Here is a 21,154-nt window from a genome sequence, read left to right on the forward strand (position 1 = left end):
AGAAAATGAAATTGCAAATTCCTATGAATAGGAAATCTCAAAACCAATCATTTGCTCTTGGTTGAACACTTGTTGGGTGATATATTTTATTTTAAGATGTTTGAGCTGGTAGTTTTGAGTTTATATGGTATCCAAATAATATAGGTACATTTCTTTTTGCTAGTAAAATGTATATAAAACTAGTGTGTAGAGGAAGTAAAAATGTATTGATTTGTATTTTTGAAAATATTTAACAAAGAAAATGTTATGCAAATAAGAGCATATGTTCTGGATCTCTGCCCTTCTGAACAAGTCTGAGATGCCCTGTCTCAGAATAGATATTTTATTCCTCCAAAGAACATGGATAGAAATGATTCATGGATAAAGGCTGAGCCTCAGTACATGTACTTATTTATTTTACATGTAATTACATGTATCTATGCAGTTATTTATGAACTGTTGCTGAAACTGATATGAATGTTTGAGGATTCAAGCCATTGTTTGACATTTAGTATCGTGTAAACAAATCTGAGTTCTTAGTATTGTTTGGCAATAGAATTTTGTGATTGGGAAGGACCATGAAGGTATTCAGAGCAAGATATCTGAAACTTGAACCTCCTAATAACTGGCCCTCTGTCCTCTCCTGTGAACACCTCCAGTAGAACCTTCACGTGACCCTGACTTCAAGGTGAAATAATAACTTCTTTGTTCAAGGCTGTGTTATTTACATGTGGATCTGTGTGAAGGATATGAAGCAATACAGCACATTTTTAGACTAGCAAGATGCTTTACAATAGGAATTTGTACTATAATATGTGCAAATGTGAAAGTGTATCCCAGATATACAAATTCTTTGAATCATAGATAGTGGAGCAAAATCATGTTTTAAATTGTAATCTTCAATTACATGATACTCTATTTGGAAATTACAATCCATGGCCTGAGAGGGGAAGAAAACTCTCTTTGTATATACTACCTTCATTCACACAAGACATTTTATTTATATTACTGATTTAATAAAAATCTCCTACTGTGCAAATGTTCTCCATATGGGGAAACAGAAGACCAGAGTGCATAAAGCCAGTTCTTTGTGTCTTTCAACTTTTAAAAAATTATGGACATATAATGTTTTGCCTACTTTTTTTAGATTACAGAATATGGTGTTTTTTTCTTAATCAAGGTAAAAGCTCACAATATAAAACTCAGTTATCATCATCTTATTTTGCCCTAAAAATACTCTTTCAATTTCTCATGCAAAATTCAGATGTCTTCCCAATAGAGGATATGGCCAAAGAGAAATGACACAGAATCTGGACAATGGGAGAGAGTGATCTGAGACCATAGCAAAGAGAAAGATCAGGACTGAGCTGGTTCAGGGGCAGAGAAGTAGTAAGGAGTTAGGAAGCTATTGGACAGTAATTACAGCAGAGAAACAGGGAGTAGAGTGAAGGAGATTTTGTAAGAAATGGAAGTGAGACCAAATCCTGGCTCAGCCATCCAGTGGCCATATAGCCTTGGAAGAGATTTTCATCTCTCTGGACTGTCACTTCCCCAAATGGGGAGACTCCCATCTTCCAGAGCTGTGGTAAAAGGACCTGTGTGAGACTGGTGAACCTCATAAACAGTGTTTTTGCTTTTCCCTTTCAGCTCTAACTTGACTCTGTCCTTCCTGAATTAGAGACAGCCATGATGATGATATCAATGTAAGGAGTCTGTTGTTGCTATTGTTCAGTTGCCCAGTCGTGTCCGACTCTGCGACTCCATGGACTGCAGCACACCAGGCTTCCCTGTCCCTCACTGTCTCCCGAAGTTTGCCCAAGTTCATGTCCATTTCATTGGTGACGCCATCCAGCCATCTCATCCTCTGATACCCTCTTCTCTTTTTGCCCTCAATCTTTCCCAACGTCAGGGATTTCCCAGTGAGTCAGCTGTTCACATCAGGTGACGGAAGCTTCAGTATCAGTCCTTCCAATGAATACAGAGTCTACAACATCCCCAAATGACCTTCCCTTTTCACTACAGAGAATTTCAAAATTTATAGAAAAAAATAAACAAAATGTATAGCAAACCTCCATGTACCCATTACCTAGCTTCAACAATTACAAGTCACTGCCCATCTTTTTCATCCACAACTCCATCCACTCCCTACTTTCTGCATTATTGTCAAGCAAATCTAGACATCATATCATTTTATCTACAATGTTTTAGGATGTATCTCTAAACAAGGAATCTTTTTTAAAAAATACAGTCATAATACCATTATTGGTTGTTTTGTTGCTAAGTCATGTCTGATTCTTTTGCAATCCCATGGACTGTAGCCCACCAGTCTCCTCTACCCATGAGATTCCCCAGGCAAGAATACTGGAATGGATTGCCATTTTTTCTACATAATACCATAATGCACCTTAAGTATGTAACAGTTACTCCTTAATACTATTAAGTATCCAATGTACTTAAATTTACAATGTCTTTTGCATTTTTTAGTTTGCTTGAATTCAAATATAAGCTATATCCACAAATTACACAGGTTGTCTTCTAAGTATCTTGATCTATTAGCTAACGTGCTCTTCTGTTCTCTGTATTTTATGTAAATTAGAAGATTCATCAGATTCATGTTGATTTTGTTATTGTTGCTACTGTTATTACCTATGTCAGATAAGTTATATCACATGAACACACCAAGTGGTACTGCCTTTGATGATGCAAATTTTTCCAACTGATGAACAACTTTTGGAAAAGGTCTAAACAAACCAATCTATAATCTTCCCTCACTGTAAATAATGCATAGTTACTTCCTGGAAAATTTGGTAAATATTAAAATGTTACAAAAATATTTTTCACTTATATGTAATACAGAGTTGGGCTTTAGACTCAGATAATTATAAATTATTTTTCATCTCCATTAATGTCTGGCAAGTCAGATGGTGCATGGGAAAATTCTTTACCAAGGAGGATTATCTGCCATGTTGTAGAAAGTCTAACATTTCTGGATCCTGTCCACTAAATGCCAGTAGCACTCCACCAAATCTTTATGACTACTATTTATGTCCCTTCATGGGATTTCCTGATGGGTCAGATGGCAAAGAGTCTGCCTGTGATGTGGGAGACCCAGGTTCAGTCCCTGGAAGACCCTCTGGAGAAGGGAATGGCTACCCACTCCAATATTCTTGCCCGGAGAATTCCATGGACAGAGGAGCCTGAACAATGTCCCCGCATATTCACAAAATTCCCTGTGATTCACTTCATCTTCTGTTGAAAACTACTGGCTTAGTTTGAGCAGCAGCAAAAGAGGAAATTGATTTTAATTGCATATATGTTCTAGCTTGGGAAGTAGATAAAGAAAACGTCTTGTGTGGGGAATAACTATTGAAACCTTCACAGTTTTAAAGCTTTTCAATCTTTTTCCCATTGGCAGATTTTTCTTTCGCCAAACAATATTGGAAAATGTGAATAGGTTTTCTGATAAAACATCATGGGAATATATGTATTTCAAGTACAAAATTGTATAATAGCTAGGAAACCATCCCCATAGGAAGATGTAAGGAAACTGGGATGGTGGCAAAAAGTAATAAATTCATTTTAATTCTTTTCTGAACATAAATATAAATTTATAAATCTCTTTGTGCTGATTTAATTGGCCCATAAGCATAATAAGGAATTTCCCTTCATCTCTGAGAAGAAGAAAATATAGTCAAATGTTTGCCCTCCTTAAGTTTACTTGTATCATTATGTGATATACTTATTGTCTTTTTCTTTTATTAAAATAGTTACTTTCTTCATTGTCCTTCGTATTGATATTTAAATTCTACTGTGCATCATTCCAAGATGGAAACCATTTCTAATCTAAATTAGAAGATATTTTATCATTATTCCTTGAGGCAGGAACTGTTTGTTCATAGTACCTTGATGGTTCCTGGTAATAGTAAATGCTTGTTTAAATATCTATTGAATGAACTTACTCATATGGTAATCATCATTAATATATCTTATTACTATGCACAAGTATGTACTTTCATATGTGTTAATTGTATCCCCATGCCATTATTATTATGACACATTAAATGTGGATCTTTTACTCAAGGTAGAATCTTAATTAAGTGATCTCTTCTAAATCATATTGCTGGAATAACTAGGAGAAGAATTTAGAACTCCTGGCTTCGGTTTCATTATTTCTACCAATAGGTTTCTTTTTGCCTCAAAATATACAAGTTTTCTGTTTGTGTTGCCTAGCTGTTGCCATGTCCTCAAAAAGCATTTGTCAAAACAAATGAACCAACCCTCCCACCTCCAGAACAGTGAGTAACTCCCCTCAAATTTGCATACTAGCTTTAACCCTCAGAAATTCAAAATAGGATAACAAACATTTTGATGACAAAATTTGCCTGGTAGGAGAAACGGCTCTCTTAAAAGCAAGTTACGTTATTCGATGTGCGCAAACTGCAAAACAGGTGCAGTATTAACACAGCAATTGTTCAGAGGCCGGAACTTTGTAACTATGGAGACATTACCTCATAGCGTTCTAACAGTGTCTAACAGGCAGTGTCGGCCAGATGTGAAAGTTGTAATCATAAAGGTAGCTATGCTGGGTTACCGCCCTGTCTCTTGAGTTGCTTCCAGTGAGTGCTACACACCTTCATCTTGATTTGTTTAACATTCTTAGCCAGTATCAGTGTTGGCTATGTCGGTACTTACACATTCACATTAGAATCCTGGCATCAGCTTGGTGAAGAAATCATAATGTCTGGAGAGTGCTTTAAGGTAGTTAGATTAACAAGTGAGGTCACTTGAAAAAGAAAATCTGCCTTGAATCTCAGTTCTCTTCATTGTCTAATGCCATAATTTATTTTTCCAGAAAAGAAAAGATTCTTGTTTTCCAGCCAGTGCGAGAGACTCAGAAACTGTTCAGGAAATGTCGGCGGTGCTGCAGAGTGGAGTCCATGAGCTAGAAGATAAGATGGAGACTCAAGCACAGTAAGAAAGTCACAAATGAGTTTCAGAGGATGAGGATGGAGCATTTGACCTTTTTGTTTCAAAACGGCTTATAAAATAGAACTAGAATTGAGTCTACAAATTTCTTAAAATTAATGATAACATACTACAGTTTCCTCAACCACTGTTTTATAATGTTTAGTCCCTGAGTAATAGAAAAATTCACCTAGACAAATCTCCATCATATCAGACCTGGTAGAGTTTCCAAAACTCATATCTAAACATGTTAAAGCAATTGGCAGACAGTTTCTTTTTTTTTATTTAAATTTATTTATTTTAATTGGAGGCTAGTTATTTTACAATATTGTATTGGTTTTGCCATACATCAACATGAATCTGCCACGGGTGTACACGTGTTCCCCATCCTGAACCCCCCTCCCACCTCCGTCCCTATACCATCCCTCTGGGTCATCCCAGTGCACCAGCCCCAAGCATCCTGTATCATGCATCGAACCTGGACTGGCGATTCGTTTCACATATGATATTATACATGTTTCAATGCCATTCTCCCAAATCTTCCCACCCTCTCCCTCTCCCACAGAGTCCATAAGACTGTTCTATACATCACTGTCTCTTTTGCTGTCTCGTACACAGGGTTATTGTTACCATCTTTCTAAATTCCATATATATGCGTTAGTATACTGTATTGGTGTTTTTGTTTCTGGCTTACTTCACTCTGTATAATAGGCTCCAGTTTCATCCACCTCATTAGAAAGCTGTGGTACATATACACAATGGAGTATTACTCAGCCATTAAAAAGAATACGTTTGAATCAGTTCTAATGAGGTGACAGACAGTTTCTTTAAACTACTTTACTAACAGAGAACTGCTGGAGAATTTTGGTTTAGGAAATGTTTAGGAGGATGTTAAAATTACAACTCTCTGTTTTTACTACTAATGTAAATCGTTTTATCAACTAAAGCATCAGCATTTGTTTTCCAATGTTTTGTTAAAAAATGATCTTTAAGAAAAACAACCGTATGTTAATGCATATATATGGAACCTGGAAAGATGGTACTGATGAATCTATTCGCAGGGCAGCAGTGGAGATACAGACACAGAGACCAGGCTTGTGGACACAGTAGGGGAAGGAGAAGGAGGGACGAATTGAAAGAGTGACATGGAAACACGTGGATTACCATATGTAAAACAGATAGCCAGTGGGAATTTGCTGTATGACACTTGGAGCTCAAACCTGGTGCTCTGTGACAACCTAGAGAGCTGGGAGGGAGGGGACATATGTATATCTATGGCTGATTCATGATGATGGATGGCAGAAACTAACATAATATTGTAAAGCAATTATCCTCCAATTTAAAATTTTTTAAATGATCTTTAATATTAAATATACAAAATTTAAACCGAATGTTACTTTGGACCTGGATGTCCTGTGTTTACTGATCAGTTCAAGTCCATTTAAAAAATATTTGTTCATACAGGTCATCTGAGAAATATTAATAATTGTTGTCAATATGACCAATGCCACATTGAAATAACATTGAAATGCTGGAATTGAATATTTATAACTACCTCTGCTTTAGTGTTAACTAGTTACAGAGGAAGCAAAATACCAAGTAAGGGCCTGAAAATTTCCACATGGGAAAGGGAAATCTAACCAAGCACCAGGAAGAAAGTCTCATCTTCCAAAAGGAGTCTAATAGGTCTGTGAGGGCAGGGTTCAAACAGTGGGCTGCCCCATGCTCATGCCTCCCTGAAATGTTTTAGCTTTTCCAAAAGTGCATGCTGCCATTAGAAACTTCTTGTTCAGCTACAAAAATAAGACCCCCCCTGTGGCCCTAGACCAGATTTCTTTGATCACAACATTTGCAAAAGCTCATTGGGAATCTTTCATGGAATTAAATTTATTTGGAAATGCATTTGTTTTACCAAAGGAAGAAAAAAAATCAGAGCTTATAAAATGAACATGCTGAAAAGATATAGTCAGTTGTCTTTAATGAAACCAGATGTAAGGAACTTTGAAAGAGAAAGGTCCTTTTCCTGCTTATTCTAGACAGTGTCAGGGAAAAATTATGTCATATGATCTGTCTCATTTTAGACAGAGATGAAATGTTTGCGATTTGACAATAGACCTCTGTAGTCTCCTTTTCATTACCACCCCTGTCATACTCAAAAAGGGTGTCTTCATGGGTTAGAGCTTCTTTGACAAAAGATGAGCGGTTGGGAAGTCAGTAGAATGGCATGTGCTGAAGCTTTTTAAGGACTGCACGGTAATAACGCAGGCTTTCCAGGTGTCACTTGTGGTAAAGAACCCACCTGCCAATACAAGAGACACAGAGACACGGGTTCTATCCCTGGGTGGGAAGATACCCTGGAGAAGGGCATGGCAACCCACTCCAGTATTCTTGCATAGACAATCTGGTGGACAGAGGAGCCTGGCAGGCTACAGTCCACAGGGTAGCACAGAGTTGGACACGACTAAAGCAACTTAGCATGCAGAGTAATAATGCAGCTGCCAATGCCATCTAATTCTTTTTTAAAGTTGCCTGAGACTGTGCCTTGTGAGAAGGACACTTAGAGAAGTCTGATTTTGAGTAGAAAGCTCTCCAGATATATAACATTTCTGATGAAGGAACTTACCAATTATAGAATAAAACAATTGTGACTACCTCTTGGTAAACAAAGACATTGAGAGCAACACCAGAAAGACGGCAGATTAGGAAGTTTCAGGCCTTTGTTCCCTTACATAAAGATTTGGAAAAACAAAATAGTACTGGCTCAAATAACATTATGGAAACTCTGGAAAATGAGATCAAAATAGAGATGGTGCATAGGGGCAAAACACTTAGTTCATAACTTATAGATATGTGGCCCCCAAGAAGGCAGGGCTTAGGCTGGCCATGAATCTGGTTTTTCAGAGCTAAAGGATGGGACTCCGGGACCTTGCATTAAAAACACACACAGTCACATGGATTGCTTTGAGGTTACTGAGAACAGCCTCAATGTGAGTCATAAAAAGCAGTTGCCATAAGTCTTTTCATGAACTACCCCATGAAAATATTGTTTTACTCATAAAATGTCTGTTTGTGGTTTAGGGACTTTGTTTAAATCAATGCATACTATACTTTTTTATTTATAAAAAAGAAAAAAAAATCTCTTTATTCATAGTAAGATTTACTTACAGAAATAATGCCTGAAAAGTAATCCTTTCTTCTCTCTTTTGTGCTATTCCCTTCAGCATCCACACACACACACACACACACATACACAAATACACACACACGTACACATGTGAGCTGTATTTGTAGTTATTAATTTGTAGCATGTATTTGAAAGCATACATTAACTGTAGAATCTTTATAAATGCAAAACAATTAAACAACAGGAGAAAATAAAGGGAAAAGGTATAGTAAACAATGATATATTAAACAGAAATGATAATCATGTTTTTTCATGTTAATGGAAAGGGGAGATATAATACATGATGAAAGTGGGATGGATGAATTTAATTCAGAAGACCATTATATCTACTACTGTGGGCAAGAATCCCTTAGAAGTAATGGAGTAGCCCTCATAGTGAACAACAGAGTCCAAAATCCAGTACTTGGGTGCAATCTCAAAAATGAAAGAATGATCTCTGTTCGTTTCCAAGGCAAACCATTCCATATCGCAGTAATCCAAGTCTATGCCCCAACCAGTAGTGCCAAAGAAGCTGAAGTTGAACAGTTCTGTGATGACCTGCAAGACCTACTAGAACTAACACCAAAAAAAGATGTCCTTTTCATCAAAGGGGACTAGAAGGCAAAAGCAGGAAGTCAAGAGATACCTGGAAAACAGGCAAGTTTGGCACTGGAGTACAAAACAAGCAGGGCAAAGGCTAACAGAGTTTTGCCAAGAGAACACACTGTCATAGCAAACACCCTCTTCCAACAACACAAGAGCCAACTCTACACATGGACATCACCAGATGGTTAATACCGAAAGCAGATTGATTATATTCTTTGCAGTTGAAGATGTAGAAGCTCTCTATAGTCAGCAAAAATAAAAAGACTGGGAGTTGACTATGGCTCAGATCATGAACCCTTTATTGCCAAATTCAGAATTAAATTGAAGAAAGTAGGGAAAGCCACTAGACCATTCAGGTATGACCTAAATCAAATGCCTTACAATTACACAGTGGAAGTGACAAATAGGTTCAAGGGATTAGATCTGATAGAGTGCCTGAAGAACTATGGTTGGAGGTTTATGACATTGTACAGGAGGCAGTGATCAAGACCATCCCCAAGAAAAGGAAATGCAAAAAAGCAAAATGGTAGTATGAGGAGGCCTTACAAATAGCTGAGAAAAGAAAAAAAGTGAAAGGTAAAGGAGAAAAGGAAAGATATACCCATCTGAATACAGAGTTCCAAAGAATAGCAAGGAGAGATAAGAAAGCCTTCCTCACTGATCAATGCAAAGAAACAGAGAAAAACAATAGAATGGGAAAGACTAGAGATATTTTCAAGAAAATTAGAGATACCAAGGGAACATTTCATGCAAGATGGGCACAATAAAGGACAGAAACTGTATGGACCTAACAGAAGAGATTAAGAAGAGGTGGTAGGAATACACAGAAGAACTATACAAAAAAGATCATCATGACCCAGATAACCACTATGGTGTGATCACTCACCTAGAGCCAGACATCCTGGAGTCCAAAGTCACGTGGCCCTTAGGAAACATCACTACAAGCAAAGCTAGTAGAGGTAACGGAATTTCAGCTGAGCTGTTTCTAGTTCTAAAAGATAATGCTGTTAAAGTGCTGCACTCAATATGCAAGCAAATTTGGAAAATGCAGCAGTGGCCATAGGACTGGAAAAGATCAGTTTCCATTCCAATCCCGAAGAAAGGCAATGCCAAAGAATGCTCAAACTACCACACAATTGCACTCATCTCACACGCTAGGAAAGTAGTGCTCAAATGTCTCCAAAGAAGGCTTTAACAGTATGTGAACTGAGAAATTCCAGATGTTCAAGCTGGATTTAGAAAAGGCAGAGGAACCAGAGATCAAATTGCCAACATCCATTGGATCATCGAAAAAGCAAGAGAGTTCCAGAAAAACATCTACTTCTGCTTTATTGGCTATGCCAAAGCCTTTGACTGTGTGGACCACACAAACTGAAAATTCTGAAAGAGATGGGAATACCATACCACCTTACCTGTCTGCTGAGAAATCTGTATGCAGATCAGGAAGCAACGGTTAGAACCAGACATGAAACAATGGACTGGTTCCACATTGGGAAAGGAGTATGTCAAGGCTGTATATTGTCAACCTGCTTATTTAATTTATATGCAGAGTACAACATGCAAAATGCTGGGCTGGATAAAGCACAAGCTGGAATCAAGATTGCCAGGAAAAATATCAAAACCTCAGATATGCAGATGACACCACCCTTATAGCAGAAAGCGAAGAGGAACTGAAGAGCCTCTTGATGAAAGTGAGAGAGGAGAGTGAAAAAGTTGGCTTAAAACTCAACATTCAAAAACCTAAGATCATGGCATCTGTTCGCATCACTTCATGGGAAATAGATGGGGAAACAGTGGAAACAGTGGCAGACTTGATTTTGGGGGGCTCCAAAATCACTGCAGATGGTGACTACAGCCATGAAATTAAAAGATGCTTGCTCCCTGGAAGAAAAGCTATGACCAACCTAGACAGCATATTCAAAAGCAGAGCCATTACTTTGCCAACAAAGGTCCGTCTAGTCAAAGCTATGGTTTTTCCAGCAGTCATGTATGGATGTGACAGTTGGACTATAAAGAAAGCTGAGTGCAGAAGAATTGATGCTTTTGAACTGTGGTGTTGGAGAAGACTCTTGAGAGTCCCTTGGACTGCAAAGAGATCCAACCCATCAATCCTAAAGGAAATCAGTCCTGAATATTCATTGGAAGGACTGATGCTGAAGCAGAAGCTCCAATATTGGCCACCTGATGGGAAGAACTGAGTCACTGGGAAAGACCCTGATGCTGGGAAAGATTGTAGTCAGGAGAAGAGGACAACAGAGGATAAGATAGTTGGATGGCCTCAATGACTTGATGGACGTGAGTTTGAGCAAGCTCTAGGAGTTGGTGATAGAGAGGGAAGCCTGGCATTCTGCAGTCCATGAGGTGGCAAAGAGTCGGACATTACTGAGCGACTTAACTGAACTGAAAAGTGGAATATAAATGGTTTATAGAGTCTCAATTTTGAGTGAAAAAAAAGTCCTGGAAGGAAAAAATATTGAATCAGTACATTGTACATTTGAAACTAATATAATATTGGAAATCAATTGTATTTCAATTTAAACATTTTTAATAAAGATAAAAAGCCTGGAAGGAAATGGTAAAAATTTTAGTTGGTGAAATTGTAATAATTTTTATTTTCTCCTTTCTGGTTTTACACTTTTGTAAAACTATCTGAAATAGGAGTTTATTGATTTTTAAATAGAAAAAAAAGCTTGACTTTATGCTGAAGTGTTTTATTCAGATTGTTAAAACTAAAAATATAAGATACTCTTCTGTTAGATGCATAATACCTTTGAAAAGCAAAATCTTGAGTAATAATGACAGTTAATGCTTCTTGTGTTCATAGTCTATCATTTTGACTGTCTTGCTTTGTTTGTTATACTCATTTTTGTACACAGAATAGAAGACTCACAGGACGATGTCCCAAAGAAACTGCCATCTTTAGTACATTTCTTTCCAACGTCGACAGATTCAGATAGCACGACGCTGGCATGTTCACGGTCATTCTCTGATGAAATTCCTCTCAGTTACTGTCTGTCTAGCCCTCAAGTTAGTGGAGCAACTATATCAACAATTGGACCAAAGCCTCTTAAACCTGCTCTAGTGACCCATTCCCACTCAGAAAACAGCTTGGGTAAGCAAAACACAAACTTTTTTAGAGTGTTTTTAAAGCATATAGTTTGAGTCATTATATGCCTCGAAGTCAGAATGATGTTTTATTATTTGTCTTCAGTATCAATCGGTTCAGTTCAGTTGATCAGTTGTGTCTGACTCTGTGACACGATGGAATGCAGCACGCCAGGCCTCCCTGTCTATCACCAACTCCCGGAGTTCACTCAAACTCATGTCCACCAAGGCAGTGATGCCATCCACCCATCTCATCCTCTGTTGTCCTCTTCTCCTCCTGCCCTCAATCTTTCCCAGCATCAGGGTCTTTTCCAATGAGTCAACTCTTTGCATCAGGTGGCCAAAGGATTGGAGTTTCAGCTTTAGCATCAGTCCTCCCACTGAATATTCAGGACTGATTTCCTTTAGGATGGACTGGTTGGATCTCCTTGTGGTCCAAGGGACTTTCAAGAGTCTTCCCCAACACCACAGTTTAAAAGCATCAATTCTTTGGCACTCAGCTTTCTTTATAGTCCAACTTTCACATCCGTACATGACTACTGGAAAAACCATAGGCTTGACTAGACGGACTTTTGTTGGCAAAGTAATGTCTCTGCTTTTTAATATGTTATCTAGGTTGGTCATAGCTTTTCTTCCAATAAGTAAGCACCTTTTAATTTCATGGCTGCAAGTCACCAACTGCAGTGATTTTGGAGCCCCCAAGATCAAGTCTTTCACTATTTCCACTATTTCCCCATCTATTTCCCATGAAGTGATGGGAACAGATGCAATGATCTTTGTTTTCTGAATGTTGAGCTTTAAGCCAACTTTTTCACTCTCCTCTTTCACTTTCATCAAGAGGCTCTTTAGTTCTTCTTCACTTTCTGTCATAAGGGTGGTGTCATCTGTATATCTGAGGTTCTTGATATTTCTCCTGGCAATCTTGTTTCCAGCTTGTGCTTCATCCACCCAGCGCTTCTCATGATGTACTCTGCATGTAAATTAAATAAGCAGGGCAACAATATACAGCCTTGACATTCTCCTTCCCATATTTGGAACCAGTCTGTTTTTCCATGTCCAGTTCTAACTGTTGCTTCCTGACCTGCATACAGATTTCTCAAGAGGCAGGTCAGGTGGTCTGGTATTCCCATCTCTTTTAGAATATTCCAGAATGTCTCCAGTATACTCATTTCTTAATGCCAAATGCAGAATAATTTAACTATACTCACCATTTATTCTAGCACTGGGAGTCATATTCAGGCCACATAAATATATTGGCCAAGTACATCATCTCTATGATTAAAATATCTTATGTTGTCATAATGGTTCATGGCTTGACCAACTAGATGATCTAGAATTTCTGGATAACTGAAAATTTTGTTGTATGGAATTAACTGCCCTTCCTCTGAATGCCACCAGGAAGATTAACAATATTGTCTATATTGTGCTTTAGAACTATGGCTTAGGGAAGGAAAGACAGATAAGAGAAAGAAGAAATACAAAGTAGGTAATAAAATGGTGGAGAGAAAGGGAGAAACAATCATTTGGAAACGAGGAAAATAACAGTAAAGTTTTGGCAGTTGCCGCAATGCACTCAGCAGTGTTCACACTATAAGGTGTATGTTCCTCACTGTGTTTGGGAAACTTTGAGTTTTCAGTGTTTAATGAAAAGACCACTGTCTTTGGAAACAGAAAACCTTGTTTCAAACCTACAACATGAAACATTTGGAATTAAATTAGTTCATTCCCACTCGAATGAGAATTTGCTTAATCTTTACATGAGACATTAGTTTAGATATTTGGTATCTCTGAGTCTCATTTTCCATAACCACAAAATGCAGGTTAAAATATCAACTTCAAGGGCTATTTTAAGTATTAAATGAGATATTTATTAAAATCACCTAGCACATAAGTGTGCTCAATAAAGTTGTGAATCTGAACGTATCTGTCCCTTCTCATGCTGCTACTGCTAAGTTACTTCAGTCGTGTCCAACTCTGTGCGACCCCATAGACGGCAGCCCACCAGGCTCCCCCGTCCCTGGGATTCTCCAGGCAAGAACACTGGAGTGGGTTGCCATTGCCTTCTCCAATGCATGAAAGTGAAAAGTGAAAGTGAAGTCGCTCAGTCGTGTCCGACTCCCAGCGACCCCATGGACTGCAGCCTACCAGGCCCCTCCGTCCATGGGATTTTCCAGGCAAGAGTACTGGAGTAGGGTGCCATCACCTTCTCCGGTACCTTCTCACAGAATAGGCTAAACTTGAGGTTTGTATTACCTCAACTAACACATTTCAAAATTGTTAGCACAAATACACCCATGACTACTTGATGTCTTCATTTTCCCTTACCATTCTGTACACATCTACAACCTCTATATTTCACTTTGTTCCTGACATCTTCCTAAGATTTTGACACAGTGTCACACAAGATTTTGGCCTTTTGCCATTATTGCCGTATTCCCTGTGCCTCAGTGTTTGTATGCCTAAGGTACATTTTTCAAAGCAGCCTCCTAAGTTCACACTGACCTTGAGCAATGACCAGTATCTCTATGCTTAAAAGTAAAAATACACCTTTTATATCTAAGGAAGTAATATTTCTCATCCTTTGGCGCTGTGTCATTGTGTATGTTCTCTATTGGGTTGAAATGTGGAAGCTCCTAGTATGGAGGGAAAAATAAATATACTGGTTTCCCCTTGCAAGATGAGAGTGGTGCTGGAATAGAGTCTTTTCCTTCAGTTACTGTAGGTCCTGACTCTGCAGATAGGTATCTGTGTCTCCCAAGACTTGTTTTGCATTTGGTCCATTTCATTTCTAGATGAGATGACAACTGGAACCCAAGATCCATGTGTCTTATTCCCTTTCAGAGTACAAAGATTTTCATCCCTCAAGATGAGTTGTTAACAATGCTAAATAGTCTCTTTCTTCAAAGGAATTTAAAGATTTAGCAAATACTCACTTGAATAGTAATGAACTAATTTAATTCCAAGTATTTCTTCTAAACAAAATCCTCTAAGGAATCCTCTTTAGGAACTCTGTGTTTTTGTTTTTTTTCATATTTTGCCTTGCTTTGGTTTTGTTAAAGACAGAAGATAAAGCACACTCTAGATTGTCTTAATCCTTTGATGATTTTGGACCCAGGGTCACGTTAGCCAAAGTCCCTGTGCTACAACAATCGCTATCATTTATTGAGTACCTGCTAAATGCTAGACACTCATCTATATTATCTGCAATCCTCACATTGCCTCACACAAGGTAGTATTATCCTTATTTGATTTTCAAGAAAACCGAGAATTTGAAGGTTTAAATCATTTGGTTTAAATTAGTAAGTGACAAAGCTGGGATACAAGTGTGTCTAAATCCAAGACACAGTGCTCTATTTCATCATGATGTCTCTCTGTAATGTTCCTCTCTGCAGATACACAATTAGATTTATCCAGCATGATTCCTTCTATGCAAAATAATGAAACCCATTTTATGTTTGAATCTTAGTATTGAGAATTTTAAAAGAGTAAACTTCCAAGAGGACATTAGAATCTGATTAAGCATTACTTTATCTTCCTAATAAAGTATTTCAGTTGATTAGAGGAAATTTAACTCTGCCTGGCAAAACATACACCATTGATAGGAAAGAACTCATTTGAGACTTTAATTTATGCATAGCAATTTGGGGAGAAGAGGTAATTATAAAATAGAATAAACTGTACATTTCCAAATTTGAGAGACTCAAATGTTTTATCTACTCACAAACTTACACTGCTTCTATTACATCTTAATTAAATTATAATTATGCTAGTGATTGATAGTTTTAAGATAACTGAAATAATCTCTAGGAACTGAGTGTCACTAAAAATAATCACTTACTGGTTATTTTACAGACTTTGGTTTAAAGTTTCTAACTATCTTCATTGAGTTTGACTGTGACAGTAAAGTGTATAAAGAATATTGTTTTGTATAGAAGCAAGGAATAAAGATAGTAGCTTTGGGTCCTTTTACTCTTTTATCTACTCTATATTTGGTTTCTTTGAAAGGACTCAACGTCGTCAAAATTCCAAAGAAACACTCTATTCCAGTCCTTGCTGGTGAGCCAGCTGTGATTGGGGAAGGGGAAGATTATTTCCTGTCTTTGTTTGGTGATAAAAGGAAAGTTGTGCAGTCATTCCACGAGAAAAGTTGGAAGCACTTCTCTATGATTCTTGAAGAAGTGGGCCAATCTAGATCCAGGTATATACTCTATTTGAACTATTTTTGTCTTCTATTGGAGTAGGAGTAATAAATTAGTAGGAAATAAAGATCTAATCTGTTGTTAGATCCAAGGTCTCTTCTACAAACCCTAAGCAATCCATTAAAATATAACTATTTAATATTCTGGGCAATTAAAAGGGATAAATACAACTTTCTAGGGAACCAAACAAGGAATGTTAATTCTTCTAAGATGCCAGAGAAAACAGCACTACATAAGTCTTACCAATAAAGTTAATTCTATATAAGAACCTTTTTATTATTAGCAAATCATTCAGATGGATTTAGAATCTTTTTTCATCTGCTTTGAGTTCAAGACAGAGGGAGAAAGGTGGACCTATAACTCACTTATAAAAATATCCATTTTTATGGTTGTTAGTATCTACAGAAAAAAGAATTGGTCAGAAAGAAAGTTGATGTTAGAATCAAAATAAAAGATGACTCATTTATGCATTTACTTCACCCTGGTTTTCTTGTTGCATGAGCAACAGATTAAATTGTGAATTTTTAGTAATGAACATATTTTTTAAAACTTTTATAGAAAAATCATTGGTTTACAGTGCTGTGCTAGTTTCAGATGTACATCAAATTATTTGTGGACATTTTAATGACAGCCATTCTGATAGGTATGAGGTAATTGCTCATTGTGGTTCTGATTTGCATTTCTCTATTAATTAGGAGTGTTAAGCATCTTTTCATGTGACTGTGTGTCTTCTTCGGAGAAATATCTATTTAGATCTTTACCTCTGTTGGATACATTTTTTTTTTTCCTATTAAGTTGTATGAGCTGTTTGTGTACTTTGGATATTAACCCCTTGCCGGTTGCATCATTTGAAAATGTTTTCTCCTATTCCATAGATGTCTTTTCCTTTGTTGATAGTTTTGTTGATAGTTTTGTTGATAGTTTCCTTTGCTGTGCAAGAGCTTTTAAGTTTGATTAGGTTCCGTTTTTTAAATTTTCCTTTTCTTTTTGCCTTGGGAGATTGATCTAGGAAAATATTTCTACAATTTCTGTTAAATTATGTTCTGCTTATGTTCTCTTCTAGGAGGAAATGGCAATCCGCTCCAATATTCTTGCTTGGAGAATCCCATGGACAGAGGAGCTTAACAGACTATGGTCCATAGGGTTGCAAACGGTCAGACATTACTGAGCAACTGATCATGCATGCACAAAACTACAGTAAACAAAATGGTGTGGTATTGGCACAAAACTAGACATAAGGATCAATATAGCAGGATAGAAAGCTCAGAAACAAATCCACACACCTATTACCAATTAATATTATGACACAGGAAGTAAGAATATACAATGAAGAAAAGACATTCTTCAACAAGTGGATATTTTTTTACAAGTGAGTTATACATCCACTTTTCTCCCTCTATTGAACTCAAGATAGATGAAAAAAAAAGATTCTAAATCCATCTGAGTGATGTGTTAGTAAGGTTATGGTCAAAATCATTTAAGCTAGGCTTCAGCAGTATGTGAACTTAGAGATGTGCAAGCTGGGTTTAGAAAAGCAGAGGAACCAGAGATCAAATTGCCAACATTCATTGGACCGTAGAGAAAGCAAGGGAATTCTGGAAAAACATCTATTTCTGCTTCATTGACTACACTAAAGCCTTTGACTGTGTGGATCACAACAAACTGTGGAAAATTCTTAAAGAGATGGGAATACAAGACCACCTTACCTGTCTCCTGAGAAACCTGTATGCAGGTCAAGAAGCAACAGTTAGAACTGGACAATGAACAACAGACTGGTTCCAAACTGGGAAAAGAGTATATCAAGGCTGTATATTGTCACTCTGTTTATTTAACTTATATGCACAGTACATCATGTGAAATGCTGGTTGGATGAATTACAAGCTGGCATCAAGATTTCCAGGAGAAATATCAGTAACCTCAGATATACAGATGATACCACTCTAATGGCAGAAAGTGTAGAGGAACTAAAGAACCTCTTGAAGAGGGTGAAAGAGGAGAGTGAAAAAGCTGGCTTGAAACTCAACATTAAAGAAACAAAGATTATGGCTTCTTGTCCCATCACTTCATGACAAATAGAAGGGAAAAGGAAAAATGGAAGCAGTGACAGATTTTATTTTCTTGGGCTCCAGAATCACTGGATGGTGACTGCAGCCATGAAATTAAAAGAGGCTTACTCCTTGGAGGAGAGCTATGACAAACCTAGACAATGTATTTAAAAGCAGAGACATCACTTTGCCAACAAAGGTCTGTCTAGTCAAAACTATGGTTTTTCCAGTAGCCATGTACAGATGTGAGAGCTGGACCATAAAGAAAGCTGAGCCCTGAAGAACTGATGCTTTTGAATTCTGGTGCTGGAGAAGACTGTTGAGAGTCCCTTGGACCAAAAGGGGATCAAACCAGTCAATCCTAAAGGAAATCTACCCTGAATAGTCATTAGAGACTGATGCTGAAGCCATAGTTCCAGTACTTTGGTCACCTGATGCGAAGAGCTGACTCATTGGAAAAGACCCTAATACTAGGGAAAATTGAGAGTAGGATATGTGGCAGAGGATGAGATGGTTAGATAGCATCACTGACTCAATGGACATGAATTTGAGCAAACTCCAAGAGATAGTGGAGGACAGAGGAGTATGGCATGCTGTAGTCCATGGGTTCACAAAGAGTCAGACATTACTTAGCAACTGATCAAGAAGAAGAAGGAGCTATATGATGTCATATCTTACATTTAGGTCTTCAAACAATTTTGAGTTTACTTTTCCATACGATGTGAGGAAATATTCTAATTTCGTTGATTACACCCAGCTTTAGCTGTCCAGCTTTCCAAACATCACTTGTTTAAGAAATTGTATTTTCTCCATTGTATATTCTTACATCCTGTGTCATACATTAATTGATGTTAGGTGTGTGGGTTTATTTCTCGGCTCTCTATCCTGTTGCACTGATCCATATGTCTGTTTTTGTGCCAATACAACACTATTTTGATTACTGTAGCTTTGTGCATGCATGCTCAGTTGCTCAGTCAATTCCAACTCTTTGCAACCCCATGGAATGTAGCCGGCCAGGTTCCTCTGGCCATGGGATTCTCCAGGCAAGAATACTGGAGTGGGTTGCCATTTCCTCCTCCAGTGGATCTTCCAGGCCCAGGGATCAAACCCAGATCTCCTGTGTCTCCTGCATTGACAGACAGATTCTTTACCACTCTGCCTTCTGGGAAGCTCAGTGTAGCTTTGTAGTATAGCCCAAGACTGGAAGAGTAAAACTGCCAACTTTGTTCTTTTTCCTCGGAATTGCTTTGGTAATTCTGGTTTTGGTTTCTTACTCTTGTTTTGGCAGTTCCATATAAATTTTAGGATTATTTGTTCCAGTTCTGAAAAAAAAAAAATTCCATGGGTATTTTGATAGAGATTGCATTAAATCTGTAGTTTGCTTTGGGTAGTAGGACCATTTAAATAATATTCTTCCAATCTAATAGCACAAGATACCTTTCCACTTCTTTGAATCATTTTTATTTTCCTTTATCAGTGTGTTCTAGTTTTTAGCATAGAAATCTTTCACCTCCTTGGTTAAGTTTATTCCTAGGTATTTTATTCTTTTTGATGACATTTGAGGGTTGTTTTTGAGGATTTTTAAAAAAATTTTTCTTTCTAATATTTCATTATTAGTGTATAAAAATTGAAGAAATTTCTGTATATTAATCTTGCATCCTGCTACCTTGCTGAAATCATTTATGAGTTCTAATGGTTTTTGTGTGAAAACTTTAGAGCTCTCCATATAGAGTATTGCATCATCCACAAATACCGACAGTTTTACCTTCTTCCCTTCCAATGTGGATATCTTTTATTTCTTTTTCTTTTCTGATTGCTATGGCTAGGACTTCCAATTCTATGCTGAATAGAAGTAGTGAGAGTTGGAATCTTTGTCTTGTTTCTGAATTTAGCAGGAAGGCTTTTAGCTTTTCACCATTGAGTATTATTTGGCTATGGGTAGCTTTATGTTGAGATATGTTCCTTCTATGTCTTGTTTGGAGAAATATCAATTTAGATCTTCCACCCATTTTTTTATTGGGTTGTTTTTTGTTGTTGTTATTAAGCAGTATAAATTGTTTGTATATTTTGGAAATTAATCCCTTGTTGGTAGCATCGTTTGCAAATATTTTCTCCCAATCTGTAGGTTGTCTTGACATTTTGTGATGATAATGTCCTATTTTACATTTTAATGCTTATCCTTTTATTGTTTATTATGGTTATAATCACTTTTACAATTTTTTCAATTTTTAAAAATCTACATACTAACTTATTTAAGTGATTTTCAATCCTTCTATATATTTGCCTTTCCTATTGTGATTTTTTTTCCCCCTTTCCTATAGATTATTCTTTCTTTTCTATTTAAAGAAGAGATTTCAGTATCTGTTTTAGGGTAGGTTTGTTGTTGTTCAGTCGCTAAGTCTTGTCTGACTCTTTGTGACCCTGTGGACTGCCCCACACCAGGCTTCCCTATCCTTCACTATCTCCTAGAGTTTGTTCAAACGCATGTCCATTGTGTTGATGATGCCATCCAACCATCTCATCGTCTGTCACCCCCTTTTCCTTCTGCCTTCAATCTTTCCCAGCATCAGGGTCTTTTCCAATGATTTGGCACTTCACATCAGATGGTCAAAGTATTGGAGCTTCAGCTTCAGCATCAATCTTTCCAATAAAAATTCAGGGTCGATTTCCTGTAGAATTGACTGGTTTGATCTCCTTGCCGTCCAAGACTCTCAAGAGTCTTCTCCAGCACCACAATTCAAAAGCATCAATTCTTCGGCGCTCAGCCTTCTTTAAGGGTTCAAACCTCACATCTGTACATGGCTAGTGGAAAAACCATAGCTTTGACCATATGGACCTTTGTCAGCAAAGTGATGTCTCTGCTTTTTAATATGCTGTCTAGGTATGTCATAGCTTTCCTTCCAAGGGGCAAGAGTCTTTTAATTTCATGGCTGCAGTCACTGTCTGCAGTGATTTGGAGTCCAAGAAAATAAAATCTGTCATTATTTCCATTTTTCCCCCATCAATTTGCCATGAAGTTATGAGATGAGATGCCATGATCTTAGTTTTTTTGAATGCTGGGTTTCAAGCCAGCTTTTTCATTCTCCCCTTTC

General features: G+C 37.4%; 1 protein-coding gene across 12 annotated transcripts in view; it reads left to right on the forward strand.

Moving 5' to 3' along the window:
• LMNTD1 (lamin tail domain containing 1) overlaps nt 1-21,154 on the forward strand; it is a 489,613-nt gene that overhangs the window by 428,924 nt on the left and 39,535 nt on the right. For 7 of the 12 annotated variants that reach the window (XM_059887032.1, XM_059887035.1, XM_059887034.1 and 4 more), the window contains 3 exons: nt 4,832-4,950; nt 11,590-11,825; nt 15,824-16,016. In XM_059887032.1, the coding sequence (XP_059743015.1) occupies nt 4,889-4,950; nt 11,590-11,825; nt 15,824-16,016 (491 nt within the window). In that variant the 5' untranslated portion in view covers nt 4,832-4,888. Of the gene's footprint in view, nt 1-565; nt 668-4,424; nt 4,738-4,831; nt 4,951-11,589; nt 11,826-15,823; nt 16,017-21,154 lie in introns of those variants that run through there. The other 5 variants (XM_024992594.2, XM_059887030.1, XM_059887031.1 and 2 more) reach the window with 5 other exon arrangements.

The sequence above is a fragment of the Bos taurus genome, chromosome 5 (genome assembly GCF_002263795.3).
Source record: "Bos taurus isolate L1 Dominette 01449 registration number 42190680 breed Hereford chromosome 5, ARS-UCD2.0, whole genome shotgun sequence".
Classification (NCBI taxonomy): domain Eukaryota; kingdom Metazoa; phylum Chordata; class Mammalia; order Artiodactyla; family Bovidae; genus Bos; species Bos taurus.